The 11,769-nt window shown below is 37.6% G+C and overlaps 1 protein-coding gene across 1 annotated transcript; it reads right to left on the reverse strand.

The window, feature by feature from the left end:
* Positions 1-406: 406 nt before the first annotated feature.
* Positions 407-4,170, reverse strand: LOC149052502 (RNA-binding protein 28-like; the record flags this gene model as incomplete). The annotated part of the gene is made up of 3 exons (XM_089181061.1): positions 407-2,240; positions 2,530-2,794; positions 3,618-4,170. Coding segments are annotated over 3 exons (1,749 nt in total), but the record flags the coding sequence as incomplete, so codon positions are not given.
* Between the last annotated feature and the right edge of the window lie 7,599 nt (positions 4,171-11,769).

Below are 11,769 nucleotides of genomic sequence, written 5' to 3' on the forward strand. Positions count from 1 at the left end.
CTGAACCCGGCCCACTCACGTTTTCCTTCTTCACAAGGCCTATTCCACTTGCATCATATCTCGCAGATTTCCCATGAATCCTTACGTTTTTTCCTGGTTTACGGCCGGACCTCTTAAGCTTGCGCAATGTAGGTCATGTGATAATACACTTGAGAATTGTTTCTCTCAAATTTCGTCGTCTCACGTGCAGAGGTAAGCATTTTTTTACCAAAGACAAGGGAGGGAATTCCCCAGAGGTTTACATTGGGAAATTAAAACTAACCGCTAAAGAGCTCTCCTAGCAAGTAGCCCACTTACCCCTTCCCTAACCCAGTTAGGGGAGGGGTAGGTGGGCAGTTGCCCAGATACTGATATTGATCCCAAAAAGCTTCTAGGGTTGTTTGTGTTTATTCATGAAAGCAGAAGATATGAATAACTTTTATTAACCATGAAAAAAAGTTGCACGTTGAAATTATTCGAGAATGGAGCTTTCAGTAACAACACTGTGTTTGGTGACTAACCCACGTCACTGAAAGGTTCAAAATCTCAATTGTAATTGGACTGTTTACTTCATGCCTGTCTTCGTTTATTAGTTTTTCCGATTTTTCGAGGTATTCTTGTGCAATCACTATTATTACCGTTCGCTTGGTCAGCATGCATTCAGTTCATGTTAGACAAACCACTGTAAACTATTTAACTTTAGTTCTTGCTGCTACTGTTACGAAGATGGATTGATCACCAATTAACGCTCGTTCGGCGAACTCCTACTTTGCCTGATTCTGCTTTCCACTCGACTTTTCCACCACACTTCTCGCTCACGTTTTTCATTTGTTTTTATTCTTATCAAAAACGGAGCGTTTAAGCAAACCACTTTTATTTACAAAACGCGGAGCAGCAGGAAGGTTTTGGGAAGTACATAGAATTAATTGATTTGTTTTTGGTTCTGTTTACTTATTTGTTGAAATAAGAGGACACAAAAATTCATAAAAAGCTTTACCAAGCATCGCGTGAACAAGAAGAGACACATACTCCTTGCGAAAGATCACTTTCGGTTAAGGCCCATGTGGCGGAAAAACTCTCATTTTAGCCCGAGTTCTCGCGCATTACTGAAACCAACGCTTAAGTTCTGTAGTGGATTTATCGTTGTCTATTCCAAATAATTTGTTCTTACACTTGGACAAAATTTCAGAAAACTATGCTTTGTTCGGCTGCTCTCTCTTTTTTATTAAAGGTCCTTTCCTTTCCCTATTTGGACAACAGAAGGTTTAAGCAACATTGAACTACATGTCTTGCTCATCCAAGGAAGATTTATCCATTTAGCTTCGGTAGATTACTGAAACCAACGCGTGCGTTTTAAGGATGATTCATTATTATCCATTCCAAACAGTTTGTTCTTGTACTTAGACACCATCTGAGAGAACTTCGACTCGTCGTTCTGCTCCTGTTGTCGTTTCCGGGCGCCTTTCCTCTTTCTATTTGGGACATCGGAGGTTTTGCTCACTTTAAATTCACTGTCTTGTCTTTCTTTTGAAGCTCTACTTACCATTTTAAGGTAGGGACTAAGATTTGGGGCGGTACCTGATGTGACTTTGGTACGAGAATTGTTTCTAAGCACCAAAGAAGATTGTTTATTTCTTCCAACATTCTTTTTACCTCGCTTCGACTCGGATTGTGTAACGTCCATTCTGGACAAATTTTCAAATTTCTTTGCTTTCGATGAGGATAAGTTTGAACTGTTCACTGCCTTAATAACTTTGTTTCTTTCCTGCGCTATTTTGTCGCCTTCGCCGTCCTTGCCCTCTTCCAATTTTCGTTTCTTCCTCGCTTCTCTCTTTCTCACTCGTTTTTCTCTTCGCTTCTGATTTCGCTCCAGCCTTCTCTCCTTATTTGTCTTGGGTTGTTCATCGCGCGCATGCTCGTCGACGCTCTGCTGCTGCTTGTGCTGAGCCTTCTCTACATGACGCTGCTTCACCTTGAGGACGAGGCTATTTTCTATCGAGAAATCCACAATTGGTCGACGATCCGGTCCAAATATGGCGGGATTGTTATTGGTGACTCTCAGGACGGCAAGAGCGTCTTTGTGATTGGTGAATTCTATGAATCCGTATCCCATGGAACGTCCACGGCCTGTGCTGTCTAACCTATCTTTACTCCGGATAATCAGCACTTTCTTCACGCGCATCCTCTTTCCTGTGGCGGTGCCGAAGATCTCTTGCAATTTCTTGTCGTCTACATTTAGAGGCAGGTTTCGAACACAAAGCCTGGAAAGACAAAAGATGAATATTTAACAGTGCTTGTAGTAAGTCATTCAATTTACTTTACCACAGCTAAAGAAATAACGACACTACGCAGCATTTCGTGATAAAATAAACAACAATAACATCACAAAATAAAAACAAACAAAACAAAAACCATGGAAATATATGGAAAATCCATAATAACGAACGCCCAAAATTCTGAAAAGCCCATATTCTCCATAATAAGCGAGAAGGAACATGGAATAGGAAGCGGGTTCACTGCACTGCAGCCAATAAAAAAAAAGACACTCACCGGGTTGTTGAGACGAAATTATTTGGATTTTCTAGCTTTGCTTTCTTCTCTGCTTCAGCTTTCTGTCTCTTCACTAAATCAGCTTTGGACAAGCCCTGAGCAGCTTCTGAGCCTGGCGTAATTAAACCTTCTTTAGCCAGGTATAAATTACGTTTGTCCCTTGTATCCTTGGTTCCGTCCAGCTTCTTTTCCTTTCCTAGTTCTGCCGCCTTTCCACGCGTTACTGCTTTCGTCACATTCAGTTTAAAATTCTCCAAGGAAATGCCTAGGGAATCGACAACGAGAGAACGGTTCAATGGCATCGCAAAGTCTTAAATGATTGCATTCCCATATGCGCTAAAAACTCGACTGTGGGCATCTACGCCGCAATCTGACTGCATGCCCGTGACGTAACTGTCCCATTTCCGTTTTGGTCATGTCTTGATGCTCTCCTGACGTTTTTTTTTTTTGAGTGTGTTTTGACGTTTTGTGTCAATGGCAAGAACACCACTGAAAAACCGTCTTTGAACCTAATGTTGTGATTTAGCGTGTGCGACCATGTTAGAGAGCTAATTTAAAGATGGCAGCACCATTCAATTGATGAGTTTTTAGCAGATTTGAGGACAATTTTCGAACGTTGAGGTTACACTCACGAATCTCAAAACGGGATAAGTAACAGATGTTTGAATAGCTGAGCACATTCCTCTTTGAATAATCATTCGCAGAGAACAGTAAATGAAAGTGGGGGACGCGGTGAGCTGATACACGTGCGCTGGACTCTAGCTCAAGCTTTCATTGTAGCTCGTTGTGCTCGTAGCAAGAAATTAGCAAGAGTATTCTCGGGTACCATGTAGAGCCCGCCAGAGGTCTAAATGAGGGTAAAACGAGAAAAAAAATAATAATGGGGGCAGTAGCAAAACTCTCAGTCTCTCAGTTACACACTGAAAACCAGAATTTCACTTGGATTTCACCGGCAACTTTACTTTTAGAGAGACTTGAACCTATAACAATGTATGTGGTCTAATGAAAATCGGACAAAAACGGCAGTCTGATAGGCCCTAGATAGTTTTGAAACAAGACATTTTCTTAAGTTTACACAACATTCTTACCGGATCCATCTTTGTCTGCTTCCACAAGACACTTTTCGGCGCCTTCAACCCTTTTAAACTTCACAAACGCCATTCCACAGCTGTGACCGGTCCTTTTGTCCTCAACCATCTTACAATAGTCTACCTCTCCAAATTGTTCAAACAATTCGTAAAGTGATTCCTCGCTAGTGTCAAACGATATGTTCCGGATGAATAAAGTCTTGCCTTTTTTGACATCTGAAGGTTGCTTAGTTTTCTTGGCTTTCGAGGCTTCTTCCTCCTGTTCGTGTTCTTGATCGCTGACTTCATTTTCCTCCTCCTCTTCATCGTCTCCAGTATCAGAGCTGCCAGATTTTTCTTCGTCTGATTCAACATCGGAGTCATCGTTAGAAACATCAACATTGATGTCTTCATCTTGGTTATCATCTGTGTTCTCATCTGTGACTCTCGTCTTTTCAGCCTGTGTTTCTATTTCATGGAAATAGGAAAAAAAAATCAATGGCCTGAAACTGTCAAAAACTGCTGCATATTTTAGGGAACTGAATAAATTTTGAGCCTTTTTCTTTGACGTACAAAATTACGTTAAAAGCAAAGGAAAGAACAACATATCACCTTGCTATAATAATAAATAACCGAACAAAACTTGGAAAGTAGAAAGCAAACTAAAGATAAATAAACGTCAAACTTTGACATCCTAGGTTAATTTTGAGCTCTAAGGGTGATCAAAGATGCACTGACTCTTTAACTCCCAGAGGTGATCAATATGTAACTTCCCCCTAAAATATCCATACATTATCCATCAAACAGGTAATGAGAATACTCAAACTTATCTGGCTGAAGTTGTCATTTTGATCTAACACCAAATTCTCATAACTAATTTACAACGAAATATGTAGCAGCTAGAGAGGAGAATTAACAATCAGATCTTGGGAGTAAAGGGTTAATTCAAAATTTCCTTGGGAACTACAGGCTTGTTTGTAAGACACTTATTTTCATCTCACTCTGCCTTATTTTTTGGGGCTTTGTGAAAGCTAATACTACCAGAAAATTAACTCATAGTACTTCAAAAAACCATATATTATTTTTTTGATGTCATCTCCTTGGTAAACACCTCTGCTGCAGCATGGTGCACAATTACAATGGAACTCACAACATGACTGTAACAGGGAAACTGGAAAATGGACAGAAAATTTAAACCAAGGAAACACAACTAAAACATCTATACATCTACCTAATAGCAAATGCACACCAATAAATACATGTAAAACAAAAAAGGAACATCTACAGACCTTCAATGCCTTTCTTCTCCTTATAGTCAGATTTGGCCAGGGCCCAGGTAATGAGAATACTCAAAGTAGATATTTACCTCCCCCCTCCCCCCCCCCAAAAAAAAAAATGAAAAAAAAAAAGTGTGATTTTCAGCTGAATTTGTCAGGTAACTGCACCTGCAACAGATGGGAGGTCCAAAAATGGTGTAGTTTAGAAATGCGTCAAACAGTTAGAAATTAAAAAACATCGTTTAGAAGATAATTATTTAAAAAAAAAATGCGTGAAGTTCATTCAGTACTATAGTTTGTACAAATCAACTCAGACTATCTTGTAGCATAGAAATATACTCATGTTTTATTTTGGATCGTTCTTTATCCGTGAAAAACAAAAATAACGAAAATTTTTCTCCTTTCATGTCTTACCACTTTAACTTTCTTTGCCTGTAACAAAAATACATCATCAAAGAAGAGAGATAAAAAATTAAAATAGTACACGATATATTTTGTATTGATAAAAATCCATATTTTGCTAACAACTTGTCGCAGAGTGATCGGAAAGGTCAGGCACACCAAATGTTCTATAATGAAGAAATGTAAAATGGTTTCCGTGTTTACATAGCCTGATGTAAACACGCGGGAGGTTGGGAAAACACAAGATAAGCTTAGGAAACCACGACGCGAAGCGGAGTGGTTTCCAGCTTATCGAGTGTTCTCCCAACCTCCCGCGTGTTTACATCAGGCTATGTAAATACGGAAACCATTTTACATTTCTTTTATAAAACAACTAATGAAAGAGGAACGAAAACCGTGTTTACATACGCTCATGTAAAATGGTTTCATGGCCAATCAGAGAGCCTAAGTTTAGGAAATGGACTTATACAAAATTGTATGATCGGGATCGGGATTGGCCAGTGTAAACTGACGGGATTACGGGATTGAGAAAAAATTTTTTGGTCGGGATTGCGGGATTGAAGATTGCTATTGGAGACTCTCTAGATATGCCAGGTGAAATAACTCCTTCTGGTATTCTTCCTTAGTAAAAAAAGTAATAAAAAATGAATCAATAAATAAATAAATGTAATAAAAGAATTAAAAAAAAAAAAAAACAATGAATAAATAACTAAGTGGGGGCCGGTCACTATTCATCACCTGGGGGAGGGGGGTGGGGGTAGGAGGGTTTTGGTTCTTTCATGATAAACTGGACTTGATCACCCATATAAGACTCTGTAATATCCTTACGACCCTCGCCCCCCCCCCCCCTCCACTGCACCGCATGCCGCACCCCACACACACCCATTGGCTCTTGACTTCTCGTATGGCAGTTCAGCGCCCTTCGATCAACCTAAGCGGGCGATGGTTTAACGACCATCAAATCAGCAAAAAAATAGTAATAATAAATAAATAAATAGCATGTTTATGTCATTCTGCTATACTCCGGATTAATGAAAATAAAAAGTTAAAAAATGCAATATGTGGCCCTGTCCAAACTTGGCGTATAAATAGTGAAACAGCATAGCTACAAAATAGAATCATGGATCACGAAATAAACGATGACACACGATTTTCTGTTTCGAGTTCGATGAGCTCATATTCAGCTTCTTCAATACTGCTCGTGTTACCAAGTGCATCGTTTTGTTACACACTTGTGGGACAAATCACATTTTCACAGGAGTTAAGGTGAGGACAGAATAAGTTAATAGCGACCTAATGCAGTGTATGAGATAAACGGGTATTGACTATAGATACAGATAGAAATAATTTGAGACATGAGACAAAAGAATGAAAGAAATATCGATCTTATTTACTCGTCACGAACGCAGAATCGAATCTTAGACCATGGGATTTTACGATCTGAAGTTCTCACATATAGCTACAGATTTCTCGTTAATGAGCCATGACATACAATGGATCATCCTGTATACTGCTAAGATCATTAATGTCGAAATTTCATGTCTTAAATACAAAATAAAAGAAATGAAATTGCAAGCTCTTTCGTGACAAAGGAAAAAATCATTTTTAACCGACCACCGAAAAAAAAACCTATTCGTCAGATCAGGTTAAACGACAGATAAAATATCAATGCTGACATGTAGATAAACATACCAGACTTTGAGGTAGCTCATTTATCTTCCCATGAGGGATCTACGAAGCTGCGGCATTTCTGATTCCAGTATGAAGTGCGTCACTTGTCTGTATGAACTATTATACAATTATTTATGGCCTCGCTTATTGCATCCAAACTCAGCAGACAATTCTGGAGCTCAGAGAGACAGAGAGCTAGGGCCTCAGATTTCTCTTCCAACTCAAAGACCACTCGTTCAGTAACAATTTATTCATAAAATTCCTGTAAGATACACAGAGGGTTTCTGTACACAAAGATGCATGGAGTACATAGATTTGAAAGAATTTGAATATTTAAAATCATATCATATTTATCATATTTCTTTAAGAAGAGTACTCATGGTATTCGCTTTAATTCTTTCCAATACGTGAAAAAATTTACATTTGCTTTTCTCTAGATACAACGAGAAGTCAAGTATTTTTCTTGGAAAAGAACTTTATTGGAGTTAAATTTATCGCAAATACTCTTCAGGTGAGGAAAGATAATGAAGAAATGTGTAGCATATTATCATCGAAAGACATGAAAATTGGATAAAAAATATACATAAACAATTCATATTATTGGTGTGATTTCTTTAGCTTTGTATCCCCCTCCGGTGATGAATGTGTACAACTTGTTATTACAAAGTGTACGTAGATATAAATGCAACAACCAGCAAAGAAATTAAATATCGTTGAGAACAGAGAAAGTTATCACTTATAGCGAAGTATCTTGATGTAACACTAAATTCCTTTACATGTGAGAGAAAGTCAGTGAACGAAAACAGTTGAGGTATGGACTACATACGAACAAAACCATCTTGACTTTGTGAATCAGCATCGTTGTCATATTAGGAAAGAAAATATTTTATTTTTCCAAAACTGATTGTATCGGAATGAGATCTAGAGCGCCACTGAATTTCACCGGACACTTACACTTTTGACTGCAAAAATATTAAGTGCAGAATTGGCGGGAGTTATTTATGAGAAATAAGCTTACCGTTATTATTTTTAGAAACTTTATGAAGTCGTGATGGTGAAAATTTGAGAAAATCGTAACGCTTTTTCATGGAAACATGACTTTAAAAAAATGTTTATAAAATACGCTGATTGATGACGCCAATCAGTTACTGCGCGTCACTCGCCTTTCGTGACACTTTATTAGGTTAGTGAATAAATGGCAAATTCTCATTCCTCAGTAAAGTCGTCTTTCAAGTTGTCTGCAAAATAAACAAAATAATACATGGTTCCTTGTAGATATAGGATTACTATTCTCGATATCTCACGAGAGAGCGCATTTAACGAGGGATATATCGAGTTGATCACTTGAAAAGAAATTGCACTGGCAAAATATAACTCACGGTGTGAATTCATCCTTATTGATTCAGCTATGGCAGAGTGTAATATGTCCTGCTCTGAGGAGAAAAGGGATTTTGCGGATTGCGAGTGTTTCGCACTAAAAGAGAAAGAGCCAAATTTAAATTACAAAATGAATTAATCGCCATAGAGAAACATGTAAACAAGTAATAATCATAAAAGGAATATAAAACACCAAAAAAAAAAAAACCATCACAACATTTTTTTTGAAGTAAAAGAGCAGTTTTGATCACGAAACTGGGCATTACACGACTTAAGATCTTTTAAACTCGTGGATATGTATACTTTCATGTTTTCATTGAAATTGTCATAAAGCAAAATATTATTCTTAATATTTTCAGATATGTAGAATTAACAAATGACATCGTTTGGAGAATAGAAGGATTCAGAGGATGACAGTTTAACAGGTACGAACCAATTTTCATTCTGCAACTGATTATAGCTGTTTATAAGGTTAAGTTACTTAAAATGAACCATCGTAATCTTAATTTTCTTGCGGCTTTTACTTTCAGTCGAATTTTCTCGGGTTATTGTTGTCAGACGTAAAATATTTCACTTACATACACTTATAAATTTCATTGGTTTCCCTCATTTGACTCGTGGTTAAATAGTATGCACGCGATGCAATTTCCTAAAGCTTTAAACTCTTAGAAGTGATGTAACTTGTAACTTATCCCTGTAATATCAATACATTATCCAGCCAACAGGTAATGAGAACACTAAAAGTTTTATCAGGTAGAATTCGTTGTCTTTGAACTAACACTAAATTCCTGTATCTACTTTGAAATGAAACATGTAGCAGTTAGAGGGGAGAATTAACAATTCGATCACGGGAGTTAGAGGTTTAACTGTACGTGATGATTATGCGGCAGAAGCGCGTGATGAGCATGTGACAGAGCTAGATAACGTGCTGTATATATAATTATAGCTCTCGTCAACATCAAAACCAGCTATTATATCTCGAAAACAAACGAAGTTTAAAACAAAGCCCGATGTTAAAAAAAGTAAAAATAAAAAAATATATACAAAATGCCTAAGTTTCTTTTGATATCGTAACATTCACGATATCTTATAATAATAACAGTAATATTAGTTGTCGCCGCAATACCAGAATTTTTTCAGTTTCCATAACGTGACATCTTCACCGCACGTTGTAAATGTACCTTTTATATCTTCACATTTAAGAGTTTCAACGTCGTCATGATAACCGGATTTATCAGGGTGACAATTTACTTTCCATGTTGGTTTTTTTGAAATTGTTTTTTACCTGAATTTCGTAAAACCTTTAACTCCAAGAAGTGATGTAACTTGTAACTTATCCCTGTAATATCAATACATTATCCAGGAAACAGGTAATGAGAACACTCAAAGTTTTATCAAGGTAGAATTCGTTATCTTTGAACTAACACTAAATTTCCGTATCTACTGTGAAATGAAACATGTAGCAGCTAGAGGGGAGAATTAACAATTCGATCACGGGAGTTAGAGGTTTAACTGTACGTGATGATTATGAGGCAGAAGCGCGTGATGAGCATGTGACAGAGCTAGATAACGTGCTGTATAAAATTATAGCTCTCGTCAATATCAAAATCAGCTATTATCTTTCGAAAACAAACGAAGTTTGAAACAAAGCTCGAGGTTGAAAAAAAAAAAAAGACACACAATCCCTATGTTTTTCGTGATATCGTAACATTCGCGATTTATAGTAATAATGACGGTAATATGGTTGTCGGTGAAATACCAGAATTTTTTCAGTTTCCAAAATGTGACATCTCCACCGCACGCTGTAAATGTACCATTAATATCTTCACATATAAAGGTATTAAGGTCGTCATTATATCCGAATTTATTAACATGACAGTTTTACTTCCCATGTAGGCCGTTTTTCCCAATTGTTTTTTTCACCTGAAGCTGAATTCAATTTTCAAAGGAAATAGTTCTTGTAATGAGAAATTGTTACATTACAATGTCCGAAATTGAATTGGTTTTCCGGCGAGCTGAGTTACGGTGCAGCGGATCTCTGTATTCGATGCTCTTATTTAAAAAAATGTATTCGATTCAAATTTTCAATCAATATCTTTTGAATAAAAAGGATGATACATCTCGGCCTATGGATACGAATTTATCTGTTTTAATTGAATCATCTCTTTAAAGGTGTAAAGGATGTTATGAACACTCGATGGTAAAATTCGTGTCCACGCGCGGTTATCTAATACCTCCTGTATGCGTTTGCATTACTGAACAAGTGTGAGCTTAAGAAGGCTGTACATTGGCTAATTTCCCTCACTGCATTTTGAGCCGGGACCGTGACGAAGGCTTCTTCAGCAACGGATCAAAGGATGTATCACACGATAACAAAATATATTCATGCACCATGGAATTACGAAATGAATCTGCGAGTTTCGTTGGGATTTTTGTTTTGTTTTGTTTTCATTTAGGACGAATCTGTGACCCCTGTTTTTGCCAGAAATACTAGAAAAGCTTTTATTCATAGGACAAAAATATGCCGTTTGGTTACGACGTTATACGAGGTATTCAACAGGCTACAAGCATTTCTTTTTTTCCTTCTGTGGGGAATCAAAGTGGAAATTGAAAGAAAACACATTTTGCACTCTTGGGTAGGCGATCAGAGCACAGCTTTCCTGCTCGCTCGCCGGTCCCACTTTAACGTATAAATAGCAGAGGAATTGGGAAGACGTGTCTAGAAAAATGAAAATTTTAACCCCAGAACCATGATGACTACGATTTCTTGATCATGTATGAAAACGAAACCTCATCAACGACACGATTAATTATTCTGGTTTTTTAAACGCTTTGGAACATCAATCCACCTCCTCGCCAAATTTGACTCGGAAATCGTCGACGGTGAATAAATTTTTGTCTTCAAATGTTCGAACTACGTATCTACAAGGTGGTTGATAGTATCATTTCTGATTGGTTATCTGTCAGAGTTCGGTTTTAGTAGATATACCTTCACGCGCGATTACATACTAAATGGGCACGTTGTTTGCGTGTTTACATCATACGCTGAAAGATAAAACTGTGGGCTCAGTAAATGCTGTTATTGGAGCAGAAAGTTGTTCTGTAGGGCTAGACCAAGTCAGCAGCTTCAGGGAAATGTCCGAAATTTCCCATTCACTATAATATTGCAAAAGATTCTTTTTTGATCAGCAATTCGTTCACGAATAATTTTTCAGTTTCATTTCGCTTTCAGTCTACTTCCTCCGCCAAATGCTCATATGGCCTGGCAGTGAATTCATTCGATGGCCTACAAGATTAAGCTATGCTGGAGTCTGTGTGTCGCGCTTGGCTTTCAATTTGTTGTAGATGAAGTTTCTTGAGTTTTGATGAATAGGACACTTTCCAGTGCCATCTTCTCAATAATCTCGTATTCAGTACCTTTTTTGAATTCGAAATGGAAAAATCGG

The sequence above is a fragment of the Pocillopora damicornis genome, chromosome 1 (genome assembly GCF_964200805.1).
Source record: "Pocillopora damicornis chromosome 1, jaPocDami1.2, whole genome shotgun sequence".
In the NCBI taxonomy this organism is placed as follows: Eukaryota; Metazoa; Cnidaria; class Anthozoa; order Scleractinia; family Pocilloporidae; genus Pocillopora; species Pocillopora damicornis.